At 39.8% G+C, this 19,847-nt stretch overlaps 1 protein-coding gene across 5 annotated transcripts in view; it reads left to right on the top strand.

Moving 5' to 3' along the window:
• Positions 1 to 18,294, top strand: part of LOC146809721 (uncharacterized) — a 614,997-nt gene extending 596,703 nt beyond the window's left edge. For all 5 annotated transcript variants that reach the window (XM_085616561.1, XM_085616559.1, XM_085616558.1 and 2 more), the window contains 2 exons: positions 3,422 to 3,594; positions 10,173 to 18,294. In XM_085616561.1, the coding sequence (XP_085472687.1) occupies positions 3,422 to 3,594; positions 10,173 to 10,320 (321 nt within the window). In that variant the 3' untranslated portion in view covers positions 10,321 to 18,294. The remainder of the gene's footprint in view (positions 1 to 3,421; positions 3,595 to 10,172) is intronic.
• The last annotated feature ends 1,553 nt before the right edge of the window (positions 18,295 to 19,847 follow it).

Below are 19,847 nucleotides of genomic sequence, written 5' to 3'. Positions count from 1 at the left end.
CCCTAACACTATGGTAATGCAATGCGCCTTGAGGCTGCTGCATGTGGTACGGTCACAAAATGAATAAACTTGATTGGTGTTTTCCATCACAGACTAAGAGGCAAAGTCCTCACACTCTTGCGTGTTGAAGCGCATTAAAGCTTAAGTGTTATTTCTCGCGTTTTTTCACTAAGGTGTGAGCTTCCTATTTTGAATTGAATGGCACAGTTTAAAGTGCTGACAACTGAATTAGAATTGAGGTCTGCTGGATTTACCATAGATTACGTAACTGCTTCCACCCACGTTTCAATTGGGTGAGGTGTTAATATTCCCCTGCCCAAAACAATGGGGTAGTGTATTTCCCCACGATCGATGCATAGTGTCATCGATGTCAAACGTGTAGGATTCTAGGAGATATGTCCTGTCTCAAGAATATGTATTAATTTGATGTTCTTTAAAACGATTTTTTTTCTTCGTGTGCAATTTGTGGGCAACCGTATGTGTGGCAGACTGAAATGTCGCTGTCCTGTTTATGTCCTCCTACAAAGGCGTGCCTGTGCGATTAATGTGCGGCCACGTAAGAACTGGAGGTAAAGCAAAATGAATGGAGGCGTCAAGTTTGGCTTATTTATAACCTTGAAGATGGTCGACGTGCCAAGTTCGTACAATAGCAGTGCCACAGCATGATGATGAACGCGCACAGCCCCATCTTTTTTCCTTGGTTTGGGGTGGGGGAGTGAGGTAGGGAGGTGTGTTCTTTCAATCGTTTAACAGATTGCATTTTTGTTGTTGTCTTTTTTATGTCTGTCCAACCAGGGCCTCTTAATGTTACTTTATGTGTATAAAATACCTACTTATAGAGCTTTCGGCCCGCGCACTTCATTCATCGATATGTTACTGTGCCATTCACGTTTTAATTCTGCCCACTTCATCCGCTATCTAACTTCAGTGAGAGGTGAGCTTATACTTTTTTTTAATGATATTATAAACCTATTTCTTGTGCAGTTTTAGAAGGAATGGTTTTAGTCTTGGGTTACACATTTTGTATGTATTTTATAAACTGATTTTTTTTTATTGTACGAGATTTATATAATTAAAAACAAAAAATTGAGACGAGTATTACTTCTCACCAAGAGCACATCACTAAGAACACATCCATACACAAAGTAGGTCCCTTAAGTGTCAGGACTACTGTGGCGATGTGTGCTTTGAGACCAAACAAATTTTTTTGCTGTCAGCTATTTCTTTTTTTTTTTTTCCCAATTGATGAGTCTGGCAGCCTCACAACAACAATAAAGTTTTGCTAGTAATATAATAGAACCAGCCAGCGCCACACCGGTTTGCTCTGCCAATGATTGTTATAATGATGTAATATCCCATGCGATATTATATTTGTCACAAGAGGTTTAAGAGTTGGTTTCAGCACTGAGAGTGTGGTAACCGTAGTGTTAGATAAGATGAGTCCGCGTGGACCGATACATCCTAGTCACGCAGATTCTCCTTGATGTATCTGGCTGTGTTTGACACCATTGATGTCCCGATTCTGTTAAATCAGATGGACTTTCTGCAGATTGGTGGTAGTGTGTTAAACTGGTGTCAAAGTTTTCAGCCTGGTCAATAAGTCCAGATTTAATTAAAGGGTCTGCTCTGAACAAAAGCAGTTAAAATGTGGAGTTCCGCTGGGTTCAGTACTGCCCATCCTGTTTTTTAACTTGAATGTAATGCCTCTTTGCTTACATTGTCCACTGCAATTATAGGTGCAGGTGATGCACAGATTGTATTTCAAATCCATAATCATCAAGCCTATCTGATGTTTTGAGGTCAAGCCTCGTTAACGTGTAAACCTGGGTGTCATATAATAGGTTCCATTTAAATGGTGTAAAATACAAGGGTTTTGCTACCACTTACATATTTGCAACTACGAATTCTGGCCCCCATTGATGGGAACCAAACCAGTACTGGAGCAAAAGGTGAAAAAATTAGGGATGTTAGACTCAAACCTGCAAATAGAGGATCACATTAACTAAGTAATTAAAAAAATTCCGCTTTGGTGGCTCTGTGTGTGTAGGTGGCTCTGTGTGTGTGGGTGGCTCTGTGTGTGTGGGTGGCTCTGTTTGTGTGTGGGTGGCTCTGTGTGTGGGTTCAAATGCAATAGGTCTCTCATTTGAGAGTGATTAAGCTATTGACATTGTAAATAACAATGCCGTTTCTTTAAATGTTTTAAAAACAAAAATAATGTCATGAGCAATGCCAATAGCTCTAACTTTAACAATGCCGAGACCATTGCATTGTAAATGCTTGTTCTAGTAACTTGGCGCCTTCTGAGGAATCTTCACAAAACTTTACAAAAAAGTTCATCTACCTTAGCTCCTTACTGGAAAGTTTTAGGGTGATCCGTCAAGCGAGGGCTGAGAATATGGGGGTCTCAAAACACTTTTTTTCACCATGCAGTTTCTATGGGGAAAATTAGACAATGATATATTAAATAGCGGCTGAACAGGATTACACCAAATTTGGTAGAAAGCTTGATCTTTACCAGAGTTCTCTTTGTAATTTGGTGTAAATCTGTTCAGTCGTTTTAGAGAATTTAAGGTTAAAAAAATAGCAAGAACTAAAGAACCCTATCCAAATAAAAAACCCTATCCAAAGTGATTTTCATGACCTCCGCTACCCTTTATCACACGTTTCTAATGTTCCTTTTTTGTAAAAATTGCATTCCGGCTCATTGATTACACTTTATCTGGCCCAAGCAGGAGAGTACAGCCTGAGCCGGAGATTCCAGCCCGACTGCGTACGTAAAGCTACGATTCGAAAAAGGATGTAAAGTTAGACTTTTGTCTCAGATTGCCTTTGTGAATCGGGCCCAGGATATTTCCAGATCCATATTGGTGATTGGGGTTGTTCTCAGTACGAATCTGCCTTAGGAAGAGGCCCCAAATGTGCTTACATAATCCATCTCCCTTGTCACCGGGGGCCTCAAGTGTATTCTTCAGTAGGTCTAAAGTTTGGCTGCAGTGGCGATCTATTCTAGAAGATAGGAGAATGGTCTCATAGTGCTCTATGTAAGTGACAACAATGTAGTATAATGATATCTTGAGGAGGGCATCCTCTGATTGTTGCTCAATGCCGGCCTTTGTCTATTTAGGGCCCTGCAAGCAAGCTTTCCACAAGCCACACACAGTTGTTGGTTGCAAGCTCCTCTAGTCTGTTCTTGGTGCATTTCTCTCTTGCTTAATTGCATTTGTAAATAAAGATTTGTAGTTTTTAAGTTGAAAGTGAATTATTATGATATATATGGCATACCACAGAGTAAATTGTCCATTGTGAAATAAAAAAGTTTACTTGGTTCTGTTTTTTGAGGAATGGGCTAAAGTATATTGCTAGTATGTACAGACGAGACATTAATTTGACCTGTTTCGTTATTCTTTTATCCTGATAATAGATGGAGAAGTTACACATTCGCATGAAGCAGCTGAAGCGCCAAGTAGAGGAGTCCGAAGAGGAGGCAACGCGAGCCAATAACAACAGGCGCAGACTGCAGCGGGAGCTGGAAGATGTAACTGAGACAGCAGAGTCTATGAACAGGGAGGTCAACAACCTCAGAAGCAGGCTTCGGTAAGGCAGCTTGATGCACTGCTCTGTGAAGCAAAAAGAGAAAAAAATTAGGCACATCTTGCTACCCCTCCTCTTCCAGATGTATTAACTGTGCAGTGTTTGATAGGTGTTCATGTAATCTTCATTGGTATTATTGGTATATTTGGTGCTTCATGTTCTTGGAAACTCAAGAGGTCCTAGGTGACCTTTCAGTCTTGATATAGCAACAGATATTTAATTAGAATATCTAGTTTGAAAACAATCTCGATCAATGTGTAGTTGGATGGGTGTCTAGGTAATGAGCTAATAAGCTAGATTCATTTAAGGTTTGACAGAGAGCGACATACCTAGCTTTATGGATTGCAGTTGGACAGCTGCCTAGCTTTTATTCAAGGTGAATCTATTTCTATTCAGATAGATGTCCACTCAGATTAATGCTTAGGTACATAGATGGATGGCTGTTTGGATAGATATCTATTTTGCTGGTTCAGATGAGACTATGTTGAACGGTTTTCGAGGAGGATAGGTTAAATCTATAGTTGGTGGTGGTTTAATTGCTAGGGGGGCAGCATACTAATAGGGACAGACCCATGGTTATATTCATGGCTAATTGGCTGATTGAATGGATACATTTCTTGGTGGCTGGCTGCCTGGGTGGTTCATTTCTAGTTCCATACTTCCCTACTTTTGTGGGTGTCTAGTTCGTTGGATATCTTGTTAGCAGATAGCTAGTAGGTCATGAGCTTGTTTTGCTAGATGCCTGTTTGGAGAAAATACCAAATCCGACTGATGCCTACTTTGGCAGGGACCTAGTTTGGGGAGCTTACATAATGGACCCTTTGGGGATCTTAAGGTGCAGAGATGCCTAGCTGCTTGGGTGCCTCGTTGAGTAGATGTTTGTAAATTACTGATGATCATACCAAGCATTCTCATGGTTCTCATATGTGTACTTGTGACTTGTTAATGCATTTCTTTTACAACAGTTCCCACCCTCAATTAGTGATTGTCTATTTTTGCATTCTGGGGCAAATAACCAAGCGGCAATGTTTTCTATATGTCAGTAAGAGCAGAGGGCAAACATCATGTAATTGTGATAGATAATGTTTCTTTCTAGTGTATAGAATTTTTGCTTTGTTGGGCAAGCACATTATTTTCAACCAAAGCACGCTATGGTAGGATAATGAGGGCAAAATAATTAAAAGCCCACCAAAACCTCTCTATATGGTGAATACGGCTGCTTGTGTGGTGGAGACATAAAGCAATTCACCTTATGTTTTCTTTGAAATGACACTCATTCATTTGATGCAGTTGACATGCCAGTCCATGCTACTTCCTTCTCTATTTTTATTTTTTCACCCTATTTCTACCTTGTGATCTTCCTGCGTGTTTGTTCTTCATTTATTCACTCATTCTCTCGTTTTGTTTCTCCTTTTTCTGCCTTTGCATCTGTCACTCATCTCTCTACCCATCAACTTAACAGCAAGCTAGAGCGACTGCAGCGCAAGTACGTGGTTCCGTATAATCCTGCATGACCAGTGTGCTGCCTGACATGTTCTCAACTACTTTGAGTGCTTCTCTGGGCAGCCATCCTTTCATGAATGGTGGCTTTATTGGAATGGGGAGAAACGCAGTCCAAGCTCACTAGTGCATCTCACACATACCTTTAGCTAGTTAGTGAATTTGCTGCAAATTACTCCCTCTGTAGTGCACATGTAGAACCTTGCTAACTTGTTTGTTTGTACCTTGTGTGGCTATAGATACACATTTTCTGCATACCTCTGCATCTAGGCTTGGGCCCGGAAGTTTGCAACTTATTTTTGTTGGAAGATGTTTCAAGTCACAAGAACTGTTGACAAAGGTGCTGTTCCCTGAGGCCTCTGACGTTGGGCAGTAAGAAGCCAAACATCTACTCCAGGAGCCTTAGGGACCTGAAGAGATAATGCATTGATGAAAGCACTAAACCACATCAGTGCCAACACAAATCACCAAGATAAATCTATTCAGGATGTGCTTTGCACACTTCTACTATCTATTGGTGTGTGTGGATGTTCCAAGTTGTTTTTGTTTAATGTAAAGATTTCAGTTTTGAGATGATTTGTGAATCCTCCCCAAAAGGGACACTGCACCCTGACAAAGGCTCCACCTTAGTTTGTTTTTACCTCCATTCGGTTTGGATGTACTTTTTGGAGCTCTGGGACCATCCAGTAGCAGAAAGCAATCATTGGAGTCCAAACACTGCACTCGTTTTTTGACAGAAACAAGAACACTGTATGACAGTCAATCCCTTCCGAGTTAACCAGTCTGTATTCAAGCAGTTCATATGAGAACAACTCATAGGAGAGTGGGTTCTGGGTTCTTCCAGATCTGCCCTAAATGCAACAGCAAGTTCCCCTGGTCTGACCAGCATAGGATATGCAACCTTTGCTTACTAAGAGACCCCGAGCAATCAGCCTGACAGGTCATCAAAAACAAAAAGACCATCTGTTACATAAGAGAATATCAGTGTGCGCACTAGAAAATGAAAGGATGGGCCTCTCCTGCCATTGACTGAGGTCAGTGTTGACAAAAGGAGGCATATTCAATGTCCTGAAAGGCCATGGGGAGCACAGTCTACAATACAAGGTCTCTGACCTCTGAGAGAATCCGTCTCCAGAGCCCCCAAATGATGCCGCACCAGGACAACACTGCGCGTAATGTTCCACCGTCCACCCCCTCGGAGGATCTCCCTCCAGGGTTTAACCTGAGCACATTCATCTTTCTCTTGAAATATATTTTGAGTTTCACGAAAATCAGTCAAGGGGAGAGGGCAGTTATAGGGGCTGTTCATTCCGTGATGACTTTGGCTCAGTGTTATGAATCTTCCTAAAAATTTGCAGGCAGTTAGTAGGTTAAGGGCGGTGTAGGGCTTTCAGGAAAAAAGGGGAAAAATTGAAAGGCGTAGTCAAAAATCTTTGATTTGCTAATAACTTTGTTCCCAGATCTGCAAACCATTTGACAGATACTTGGCATGTTTACCGTATTTCTAATATTTTTAGTTGACTGCAGATCTGCCACTGGGGGTATGGTTAAAGGGGAGCAGCACATTTTGTGGCGGCTCCACCGCTAAGGCGGAGGAGCGCCGCCTCACTGCTTTTTAGCAGTGTAATAAAGGGAAAATAAATAATAATAACTTGCGTTATTTTATTTTCTCCTTCTTCTGCAGTTTTGCGTGAGGGGGCGTCGGCAGGGGAAGAGTGGTAGCACACTCCTAATTGTGCAATGACTGTTCGGCTGGCCCTCTCGGACCGGCCAGCAGTCTTGTGTGCAGTTTGCATGTTCTCCATGCAGGCTGCATGAAGCCTGCGTGGAGAACAGTCAGCCTCTGAGCGCCGAAAAACGGAGCTCAGACCAATCACAAAGCTGCTATGGCAGCATTGTGATTGGCTGACTGGGAGCATGGGTTTGTTTCCTGTTCAGGCCAGCGAGATAGGACTACGGAGGAGAGACGCGGTAAGTAAGCGGCGAGAAGGTACGTTTTTTATTTGATTTTTTAACACCCGCTTACCCCGTGTCCTCCCCCTGCCCTCCCATCCCCGCTACCTTTGATTCGTGCTGGCCGCCGCTGAACAATTGTTCATTTGATAATAACTTTGGCATCCTTTCACAAAGCCCCACATTCATCCGGAATATATATTTTCTGTTGCTTTGGCAAGTTAAGCCCAGTGAGGGCATCAAAAGTTTCGTACGGATCTAACAAGAGGGGGTAAGTTTAAAAGTGCGGGGGAGAAGGGTAATTTGATTTGCATATAACTTTAGCACCATTTGACAGATTTGCATGAAAGTTGAGATGCCAGATTTGGGTTTAATTTGCATGCTGCATTTGTAACAGGTGGTTGGCCACATGGAAGATTGGCTGACTGTGACAAACCTCTGCTCCACATGACTGGAGGCTGTATGCATGATGGTCACAAGGTAGGTCGACACTGCTTGGTCTGTGGCCAGGCCCTGCAATCAACCTCTGCTGCCCTAAGTTAAAGGCATGCAAAACTGAGGGGATCTCCATCTTGAAATAGACATAATCATATACTATATATATATTGACTTATGATTACAAAGCCGGAAAAGCACCAGAAAGAACGAAAAATAGATACAGATGTCTAATGTCTAAAATATTATAGGTCTAGAGTCTCAAAACACCTCCTTGAAAGTAGATGGAATGAAAGAAAAGAATCCGAAGACAGGTGAAAAGTCGATAAATAGGTTGGTGTCTCAGCATTTGGAGAAGCCACACAACACATGACCTCACAGGCAAAAAAGAGCCTCAGCCCATGGGCCTATGAAATCAGCTGGTGAATCCATGCCAGACAAGAAAGTCACACAGGAGACCAACAGATGCCTGAGCACCAAAACAGCTAAATGGCAAATATTCCTGGCAACCACGACATTGTAAGCCCAACCCAAATTGGCAATAAATCTGCACCATGGAAACCACAGCAATTTTAGTTGTGTATGTAGAGGATGTTATTTTCTGAAAGTTTACAACATCTCTTTACTTGCTACTCAGATTACAAGTAAATAATCACCTAATTTAAAATTATGAAAAAACAAGGGCCATGTTGCTAGTGTCTTTAACGCGTTGATTGCCTACCGATACATTTTTGCAAGTCTTTGTTCTCAAAACCTACTGAGCTGAGTAAATAAGGCTAAATGTACATGCTAAGTTTGGTGTACTTCAATTCAGCTGTGTTTTCTGTACCAGATGGCAAGGATTCCTGTTGGCATTAATATGGGAAAAGGTTCCCTCCCTCTACCTGGGTGAAACTGCACGAAAGTTGCCAAGCCAAATCTAAATTGGATTAACTTTTTTCTTTTTTTTTTAGTTGCATGCAGATTTGTAACATGGCGTCAAAGTTATTAGCAAAACAAAAAAAATGCCTTTTCAATTGAATTGACTATTCACTGGCTATATGCATATAGTGAGGTGTACATGGTTAATAACAAGTGTGTGCAGGTCGAAAGATAAAGAGAATGAGTGAAACTGCCCTGGAGTGGAGGGGATGACAAATGTAGGCACTAGAGCATAAGTTGATATAAGAATTGAATAATGTATATAAGAATTGAATAATGTAAGGTGAATAATTTGTGAAGGAACAAAGCTCCTGCACGATATTAGGTGAATAAGATACATGAGTTTGATCCATTAAACTGTGTGAGTTAAATAACGTAGTGCAGGAGAAAAACTCCCTCATTCACTTGAGTTTCTCTGATATGTCAACTATCCCTAGGCTTAACTTCATTGCATCTTCATAGTTGCCTCATAATAATTTACAAATGTGTCTCTGAGCTGTGGAACGTGATGAAAACTGTCCCGTTAACACTCTTTTTTTCATCTATTTTGCATTGCTTCACATCGAAGTACAGTCTGAAGTCAACTGGGTTGAAAAAATCTGGGATCACAATAGCTGAGCGGGGCTGCTTCACCTGCTCTAAGTCATCCAAATCGTGCTCGCCATTCTGTTAGCCAAGAAGCCAGCGATGGAAAACTGTTGCATCATGAAGAACAGCATTTGCATCAGTTTTCTTCTGTTACATCTCTGTATGTTTTTTCCACTCAAGCAAATTGCGTTCAGCTGCATTGATTTCTATATTAACAAAATAAATTGTTTAGAAGCTGGGATAGTTCCACCGGAGATTAGAATATGCGAAAAAGGAAGTGCCTTGTGTTGGGTTGCATAGTCCCATAAGGCCTACAGATGGACAATAGAGTTCAGCAGTGCTTGAAATGGAAAAATAAAAGTGCAGGTACTCTGCATCAGAGTACCTGCTTGTTTCTGAGAAGTGCCGGTACTCGTAAATTAAAAGTATTCACTTCCCTTTAAAGTGCCGGTATTCTCTCTCTCTCTCTCAAAATAAAAAAGTGCCGGTACTCCGTACCGGACAGTACCGGCTCATTTAAAGCACTGGAGTTGAGCAGAAAAACACTTAAAACAAATAGGAGAGGAGCTGAGCCTAAACATGAGAAGCCATAAGTAAGAAAACAAAAAGTGGAAAGAAAATAGAGAAAGCAGGAGAAGCAGAAGCACAATACATTGTAGAAGCAACACAGCGAAGACTAAAGCAGGAGCTGCAGTCGGAAGAGGAAGATGAGCCCATACAAAAGCAGGAGAGAAAATGGAATACATTGTGTCTAGCCTACAGCATGAGAACCCAATGTATACTCAAGGGTGGAAGGCTGAAAGGCTAGGCTAGAGCAGGAGAATCAGAAGTCCAGGCAGATGTGGAAAGCATATAGTCCGGATCCAAACCGGAGAACCAGAAATACAACCAGTGGAGGAAGGAGTAGTGCATAGGATAAATTAGGAGAACATCAGGTACAACAATGGGTTTTTATACTTGGAGATGAACTAAACTACAGCGGACCAGTGAAATGAACAGCAGTAATTCTGCTGCTGTTTTAAAATACTTACTAAAAACAATACATATAGGTGTCAGAAATAATGAGTGCCTCTAAAAACAGTTTTAGATGTACTTGAATGTAACCAGTTCTTCACCAGCTTAGTCCTTATAAACAATACATGTATTTTGGCATTAATGTCAGTCTCCATGTTTTTTCTTTCTAGGAGAGCACCACTGCAACTTACCACTCGAACTATTCGCCAAGTAATCCGCCTAGAGGGAGTGTCCGACGAGGAGACAGAAGATCATGAGGGTGAGGCCTCTTCAAACCATCACCAGTCCCCACAGCACCCACCTGCGCAGTCAGAGTGACCAGCCTTGGAAGGGAGGCCGAGGGTGACCTCTTTCCCGGATGATGCACTACGGGGATGTTGGACTATTTCAGGAAGAACACAAAGCTGTAGATGGGGAAAGTCTGGCAGAAGGAAAAGGTCACTCATTCGTGGACACTGGGGTTGAGTAGAAGACTCTAGAAATGCACCCAGTATTCAAGCACACATGCACATACAAACACAGACATAAACACAAACCACTGTCCATACACAACAACTTAGCCACAGATGTCATACATAGAGCACTTTACAAGGAGTGGCCCCATCTGTGACTGTGGATGGATCCTTTATTGCACCCCCTTAAGCAAAATGACAAACATCACAATGAGACACTAGCAGGGGTTGGAGATTCAACTCCCTCCCTCTGTCAATCAGGGGTAGAATGAATAGCTGGAATAGGGTGCCTTATCTCTGCCCAGTTCCTGGGGACACTACACTCTTAACGGACAGTTCGCATACACAGTTGGTCTGCAATCTATTTTTTAATCATGCATTTTTGCTCAAGCAACATTTATGGCCAATTTGGATTTCGTAAATTAAAAGTAACTCCAGCCCACTGGATTGTGTAAGGCTGGGCCTGTTTACTCCCGCGAGCTCTTTTACTATTTTAATTGACTTTTTTTGCTTCTCCTGTTATTATTATTTTATCTTTACCGTAATGCTAAATAATTCATGAATGGATAAGAAGAAGAAAACATGGCTGGCCCCTGTAGAACCTGATGCAGGTCGTTCTCTTGTCGGTTGCTTTGTTTTTAACAAACGCTTTGTTTAATTGGCATTTCTGGACAATCATGAATATTAACAAGGCTAGGTGTACAGATCCAGAGAGGAGTGTTGAAATGCACAACCAAATAGCAGATCAGCGGCATCACTGTGCCCAGTAGTTAGAACGTCTTCCGAGACCACCCAGTGTGTTTTAGTAGTGCATTGGACCAACCAGGTGAAGCCGTGTTGTCACCCACCTTTGAACTTCACGTTCTCCTATTCAGTGCACATGATGGTGCAAAATATCCTTACACCTTCCAAACATCGGCCTTATTTCCCGCCTAGTATGTGTTTATTCTGGAACTTGTTTTGTCTAGTTTTTGTTGGTCTGATTTCTAAGTCGTGTACTGGTTATTTTCTTATCTCTCCGTGCCCATTCTTTTTATTTTTGTATGTTGAACTCTACTGTGGTCATTGAGGGGCGTAGCATTTTTTAGCTTAGCACAACCTGTGATAACTCTTATAAATTGGCTTACGTCAGTGTATTTGTATCGCTGAAGGTATCGCAGTGTTGTTTCACTTAATGGGCTTAGTGTTGTTGTGTAAGGTGCAGAAACACAACAATCCTCTATCAAGAGGTAGCAAAGTATTGTCTTTCAACTTGTAACTCCTCCTCGCCCGTTTTATTTGCAGAAGCCAAGTATCTCATTTCAGTAGTTCTGGAATGCTGGTCAGTCGGGTACCAGAGCCTTTCTGCTTTGTCAGTTTCAAACAAGGGTATAGATGGTGACCAGAAGTGGGCAACCACGACATTTGCACAGGAAAAATGAAGCCATGAAAGTGTGTATTCAGTATTTTTAACTTTTTTGTCCCAATGTCTGTCTAGATGAAATGTAAGACATACTTTTCTTATGTATCATGTGCTCCTGTGTTATCATGTTTAGCATTCTGGATTCTTTTTCTAATTTCTTAGCTTTGTATTAAAAAAGATAATAATTGTTCTCTCAGATGCCTGGCAGCATATACATGGTTTATATACCCCAAGATCATTCAGTCCATAGTTTGTGTGTTCTGTTTTTACCAGTGGTTGTCACCTGGCCATCCAAGCTGCTCTGGAAGCTACCACTATTTTCATTATAAAACCCTAATCATTGTGTATTTATATACACTAACCTGTTACAGACTATAGTTCTTCTTCCTCGGATTGTTTATCTGAAGCAGACTCTTTTGTAAAGAAAAGTCAAGAATACACGTGAAGTAAAAATATTTTTTTATCTGTTGTCCAAAATGACCGCTGAGATTTTGTTTGTATCAGCAAATGTGATAAATGGTCTATTTAGCACTTCCACTTGACCTGGAGTTTGCAAACACCCATTTTAACGCATAGCATTCTATATTCTGTTGGTAGAAAATAGTCTCCAAGTTTTTTAGTGTCCGCTCAATTTGCGACTGACTCGTCCATGAAGCGATCTCGATTCGCAGGCACATTACAGCAAGAGCCGTTTTTGATGTTTGTCCTGCATGCTTCAGCCAATGGGCTGCCTTGGACATGGAGTGGAAGTGTTCAATAAATCACCCGTCACACTTGCGTCTACAAATGAAATCTCGGCTTTCAACAGGAATAATTGGTGCGGTGTGCATTGAATCTTGTTCAGTTTCAATCCATTTGTGACATTCTGGGCCACACAGAAGGATCTACAAAGTACCTCAAAACCACTAACCCCAAAATAACCTCAGAACTATTGGGTGGAACCTGCTGCAGCGTCTGAACAGAGCACTTTGCACTTGATGTGTATTCTAATCAGGTTCCATGGTGAATTTTCAATCCGTGATGAAAGTGAGAAATGAAAGGATTAATTTAAAGGATGTTTCCCCCAATACTAAGATGCAAGACCTAAAACAATTGTGGTATTCGAGATTAAGCAATCGCACAAGCCTGTGAGATACATACTGCTGTGGGTGAATGCACTCGTTGCAGAGATCGTTGTGCAACTCTTGTATCAGAAGTTCAGATGCCACTGGATTGATTCATCCTTTGAACCTTCATAATTTGTGAAAACTGTTACTGTTCATTTCACCTGTAATGTCTGTCATTTCCATGAAACAGTTCACAGTAACAGAATACATAGCCACTATCTTTTATTGGTCACTCTGACTATATTAAAAAGTGTAAAGGATGCCATGACTGTGCTAAATAAAACAATACTGAATTACAAATTGTTATTAAACATGTGCAGTAGTTAGATATTGCTCCTCTATGCCTTTGGTAAACTCGTGAGTCCCCTAAGGTGGCTTGCATAAGGGATAACCAGATCCAGTGTGTCATAGTCCCTGTTGGTGTTTTTAAAAAAAAAAAAATCATTTTCTTTTAAAAATCCCTCTGTCCAAGTCTTTATCCATATTTTTGATCAATTTTAAGTAAGTGATTGTAGTTGTGATGGTCCCTGAGATCAGTAAGGAAAAGCTCAAACACAAACTGTGGATACATTATTTTCCAATTTACCTCATCTGTTTTATCCTGAAACCTGTGCATGGCATGACCTTCGAAGACCAGTGGACAGTTATGCAGTATAACACCCAGTTCATTATAATCACAAAACTCCATAAGTGCAGCCTTCTTTTCATATTTTTACTCTTATTATTTATTCCGCAGAGGAAGTTGGTTCGCAAAACTTTGGCAGAGGATAAAAATATAAGTCCTACAAACTACAGTTGTCCAGATGTGCTCTTTGTATTTATTTTGAATGTGTAGTCTTTGTTGCTTAACTCTCAGTAGTTTTCCGAAAACTTGGAACTCACGGAAATAGTTCTTTCCTTGTAATTACAAATGTGTTTTTATACCTCAAAAAATCCCAAAATATGTAACATGTTTGACTGTTGGGTTTCCTCTAAAATTTGACTGCACTCTGCAACAAACTTTTCTATCCATGTAAATGTTAACTATGGCACTACCCAAATAGTACAATTGGCATTTTTATTCTTCACTTCTGTTATGTATTTGATCATAATATTGAATTTCTGCTAAATGTTGCAGTCCTTTAATTTTTTTTTTTTTAAACTTCAATGTAATTTCTATGTGATTTTATTTGCTACTGAGGACAAAACGCAAAGGCACCCTCCCAACCCAATCAGTAATTGGTTATATTAGTGATATTTACACATTTTTGGCAGGAGAGTATAACTTCTGAGTTTGGGTCTGTAGAGGGTTTTTTTATTTGACGTGTTGGCATGTTTTTGAAAAAGTGTGAAAAATATGTCAAGATAGCAATCTTTTTAAATTGAGTTTTTGCATGAACATTGTGACTTTTCCAATGATTTAATTATCGCATGCTCCTCATTTTCACCTTTTTGTATGTGAGAATTTTGGCATACCTTTCTTTGAATGCCCTGAAGCTTGGTCAGTTAGACATCTATCTAAATGGACTGGGGACAAGGGCAGACCAGTGCTGTTCGTGCCTATTTACGTCTAAATTGATAGCAAAGCTGTCTAGAAGATTTGTAACCAATTTTTTAAAATACAAATAGAGTAGGGTTTGGCTCCACTTGCAGGAGTATTTCTCTCTCACCTCATGCTATTGACAATTTGGTGTATCGTACTTTCTCCTAAGAGAGAGAAACTATGTTACATCTCAAAAAGTACTGCTAATCATCACAAATTAAAATATTTATCTCCTAGATGCATTGTTACCAAAAACCATTATTTGTTGTTTTTTCACTGCCCCTGTTTATTAGTCATCCTTTTATTTAATACAGTCTTCACTTTTAGGGTTCTGGAATACTGAAGAGCTGCCTGCTGTACATTCTTCCGAAAACATGTAAATCAGTTTGCTCAGTGGAGGATTCAATTTGTATTCCTGGTATCTGAGGTTATCAGAAGATTAGCTGACAGTTGTGAGTCTCTGGAAGGCCATGAGGATTTTTCCAGCGACAAACTGGATAATGACTATCCTTTTTATATAGTGCACAAATTCCACTTGGGCAGACTAGTGCGGTATTAACCAGTATTACTATTAAGCTGTGTATCTGCAGGATCCACACACAATTTACCACTAAAATACATTTCCTGAAATAGACATTTAAGATAAAATATTACATTTTTTTACATACTAGAAATCAGATGGTTTGGGACTCGTCGTGTATAGAAATTAAGAGTGTGATCTGGCAGAGAGAACTGACCTTTGCTTCATTACATTATGTTGCAGTCATTGGTCAGGCATCAAAGATACACTAAAGCCTTTTTATATTGTGTCTAAACAGCACTGGGATAGACCAGAGCATTCTGTAGGATTTTACTATTAAGTAATCTCAGTGTTATTCATTTTACCCACTTCTGGATGATGAAAGACCGTCATTCTTGCAGATTAGAACCAACTCATACACTAAACTATTTTGTATTTTCACAAAGGAGAGAGAGAGAGCAAAACAGACAGTCTATAACAACATTGCTATAAAACTCTTTATGAGGTACACATGTTAAATATTCATGATAACTTATTTATATGATGCTTAGTGCTGGCATTGACTTTATAAGACTATTCTATGTCCAAAAGATAAGAGAAGTGAATAACAAGCAGATGAATTGATTAGCCCAAGATCTCAAAATCTTTAAGAGGAGAACCGTAAGTTAGAACTTTGGCTTCTGGATTCACCAGCAGTAACTTAGCCACTAGACTGTACTTAAGGAGACATTTGAGATTGTAAATTTAGTTGTCTTATATATTAGCCGTGTGAAGGGGTTTGCATACATCTATAATAGAATTTAAGTGCTTGATCTGGAAGCAAGAACTGACTTCTTTTGTTTTATTGTATTGCAGTCATGTGTTTGGGTATCAAACATGCCACTATAGCAACATTGCATTGCTGATACTAATATGTGCACAAACTCAGCTCCACCACTGTTTTATTGGCCTTGGGATTGAAGTTTCATTTGTCTTTGGGAATATTTTTTATCTAATTTTTTTTTATGCGCGGGCCGTTAATGATAATCAGAGACTTATTTTTTAAAACTATTTCATATACAGGTTTTCCTGTATTTTTTAATATGTATATAGATTTGGTTCTGTCAATTATGGTTCTTTTTGGTTTGGGGTGAAGAGCATACCTTTGTAAGCACTACCCCACTAAACTGTCTTTGCAGTTAAGTGTGTCAGCTTGTAGGTTATGAAAGGGTAAAGGATGGATGGGAAATTAATAAACGGCACTTAAGTAGCAAACTGTACAGGGAACTCTTTAATTTACTCCTGCAAATGGTTGCTTCAATTTACTAAGTGTATAAACCCCTCTTTGGATTTTGTGGGTGTGTCTATTTCGTCAAAATGTTAAAGCTTCCACTTTTTGTGTTTAATATGCAATTCTTCTGACTCCAGTGACTACTGATGGATATTTAGAAATCTCCAAATTGTTTCCTCCAAATCCTTCTGATTTGCATGCCGATACTGTCAATAATCTTCTTCTGTGGACCTGCAGGTTCTGCTTTGGGGGTCTGTCATTGTGAATGAAGAGATATTTAAAGTAGCTGCCTTGTTTTTTTTTTTTTGTTGTCTTCTCCCCAGTGCATGCTGGGAATCTTTGAACTGATGTTGTGTCCCGTAATGCGGGACCGATAAAGGAGCAGTTGAGAATAGTCTAATTGTCCTTTGATGCTTGGCTATACATCTGAAAAGGAAGATTTCTTTGGTTCATAATTAAAACTCAGTAAAATCTGTTATTCTGCATATGTTTGTTTCAAATTTATAGATTCTAATATTCGGGCCTTGTTCACAATGATGAAGTCTCTAAACATACTCCTATTAGTAGCAAAGACTTCTGATTGCTATCCACAGTCACCGAAGACGCCGGTATTTGTTAAGGAAATCTGGGAATGTTGCAGTTTTCTAGTCCTGTGTTTTCCTTTATAGATTGTCAGGTATATTAATTCAGGTGATTCAGTTGTACCATATTAACAGTACAAATCGGAAAGTAAACAGATTTTTTTTTAAGGAAAGCCAGGTCTCAAAAAGTGGCATGGAGTAATGTGGTAAAGTGAGGTTTGGAAATATGTCAGATTTAAGTTAAGTTTTTACTTCTAATTCAAATACAAAGGATTTTTCATTTAAAGACTCCGTTTTGCGCACACTCTCTTGCCATGCCGGGATGTTCTATGCCATCTCTCAGACGTTCAGCATCAATTACACCTGGGTCCACCGGCATATATTTCGAAGTTAACAGCGTAAGAACGGTTTATCAAAAGTGTGTGAATGTCCACAAAGTTAACACTAACCAAAAAGATCTGCATACGTGCCACAACATCAGTAGTTCTATTTGTTCTCGGTCAGGATAAGAAATATCCAGATTTATTTTTTTATTAAGATTTTCTGCACACCAGTGGAACTTACACGTTGAAAAGGCCTGGAGTGTCATGCTTCTGTATTTTAATTAAATATGTTTTCAAAATCCCTACACTTTTAGTTTTGGAATTCAATTCTGATTTCCTCCTTTAAAGTCAAAAGTTGTTTTTTATGTAGAATTTGAAATTTCATTTTCTTTTTCATATCTCCAGATGATAATCTATTTTTTTTTATTTTACTCATGTATTGTACGTCGGTGATCTGTATGTGAATTCTGTATTTTGAGATTTAATTTTAATTTAGTGTTTTGTATTTTAACTAGGTATACTATATTTTGATGTAGTATTCATTAATTTCAGAATGCTGTTCTCCGTTTTAATTTGTAATACTGCTTTCATTTTCAAAAACATTTTTATTAAAAAAAAAAAAAGTACACTTTCTGAATGGTAAAAGTATCATTTGGTTTGGCCTACTCAAAATACAGGTTTGATGGACTAGTGTATTATGTTACAAATATCACACTTAACAGTCTGTAATTGGCACCATCAATGCTTACTTGAGCTGACAATGTCAAGAGAAACAACCACGTGAATGGGTAACTCTGAAATCAACTGAAAATGCCTGAAAATCTGTAGTAGACTTTTTTTTTGTTGAAATTGTGAACTCTGCAATGGAACTTTCTACAGATCATTGTAGCTTTTGGTACGCTACAATAGACACTTATTGTGTCCTCGGCTGCTTGGCAGCAAGCCATTCCCCATTCAAATATGACGCCATTTCCCATGTGCTGTTAACTTTATTCTATTATGTTAAAATTTGCATTTTGGGATATTCTATTCTCATTTCGGGTCGGAGCAGCAGCAAATGCTCCTTTTAAAAACAGACGGTTTGTGGCTTATAATAAAAAATCATCTCAGATAATATATGTAGCGTCTGTGTTTTTTCCTGGGTTTCTGCTTGTGTTGTAAAGAAGCACCACTTCCATTTGTTCTGCAGCTGTCCCCCAAGCAGGGCCGGCTTTAGAGCTGGTGGCACCCATGGCAACAATCATTTTTGGCGCCCTCAAGCCTCATGACTGCCTTCTCAGATGCTCTCACTACCATTGGCTAAAGTGATCCTCATCTCTCCAATCATAGGTTATTGCTAAACATAGCGCTTCTCCTGAGTTTAGCGCCCCCTCCACAGGTCAGCTCCTAGTGCGGCCGCAACGGTCGCACTGCCCTAAAGCCGGCCCTGCCGCCAAGTGACTTCCTTAGTGCCGTTCCCTTTGAACCCAGTAGAGCATTACTCACCAATTTTAGGGAACTGATCATCTTTTTATTAAAGGATATAAAAAGGAGATGTACTTTGGTTTCCAATTGTAAGTGCATTGCGTTGACTTGAGAGGAGATCCTAGCTCCAATGCATTACACTAGACTACTGTAATTCGTAGAGGAAGTGGGAAGATTTAATGGAAGAAAATGTACAAGTCATTAGAATCTTTATGAAGTTGCAAGTTATGATTGTGAAATAGTCATTGTTCAGTAAAACAGTTGTAGTCTTGCAGTATGTCTTTATTAAACATAATCTCTTTAGGATTATATAGAAATGTGAGTTATTACACAAGAAATATTTTGTGGCGTGTAGAGATGTACCAAGAAACGGGTATGGAAGGAAACAAACAGCTACAGTTAATAGATTAAATGGAGAATCAAAAACATTGTGCAGCGACCATTTCTTCATAGAGCCATTGGCAGGTGGAGTCTGTATACAGTGAAGCACAATTACATCTTTTATTTGATCAGCCATCATTTTGTTTAAGTAATCAAATGCACGCCACTTTATCTCTCTAATGCATTATTTCAGAGTGACTGGTAGTTTTCTGTGTTTCTAGGTGATGTGACATGACTCCTCTATAGATGGTCAAAATAATGTCAGAGATCTGTTTACCTGCAGCTTTGATCGGGTGGTATTATGTACTGGTGCCTATAGGGATGAATGGCTCCCAACCATCATGAATTCAAATTAGGAAAGGCCAGCACTCAGGAGACCTTTAAGAATACATTCAGTGAAATTTGTATTAGGTGTGTACCTCAAACCTACATGGGGCATTGCACATAACACTGGGCGAGGAATGGTCAAGTTTTGTTTTATAAATGGGGGGCTGCTTTGGGGAATAACGTGTTCTGATGAATACTTCTACTTGTAGATTCCTCATCTCTTGAATCTCCCCAGGTCAGTGGCCAATGTGGGCGGGATCGACAGGGCACGGCGTGCCCTTGCTTCTTCTATTTAATAGAATCCGTTCCCCTACTTTTTTTAAAATGCGTCCCAGGATGGCAGAAATGACCTAGGCCTATAGATAAGGCTCGGCGTTCCTGGCTGTTCGGGGACTGGAGGGATGGGCAGAGGAGGAAAAGGACTCTTATCTTTTCCTTTTTGGCCAGAGAAGATAAGGACAGTGTCCTCTTCTCCTGCTCTGCCGCTGTCAGCTTCT

The sequence above is a fragment of the Triturus cristatus genome, chromosome 7 (assembly GCF_964204655.1).
Source record: "Triturus cristatus chromosome 7, aTriCri1.1, whole genome shotgun sequence".
Classification (NCBI taxonomy): domain Eukaryota; kingdom Metazoa; phylum Chordata; class Amphibia; order Caudata; family Salamandridae; genus Triturus; species Triturus cristatus.
Note: the sequence above shows the minus strand (reverse complement) of the source record. Positions and strands in the feature narration are given on the sequence as shown.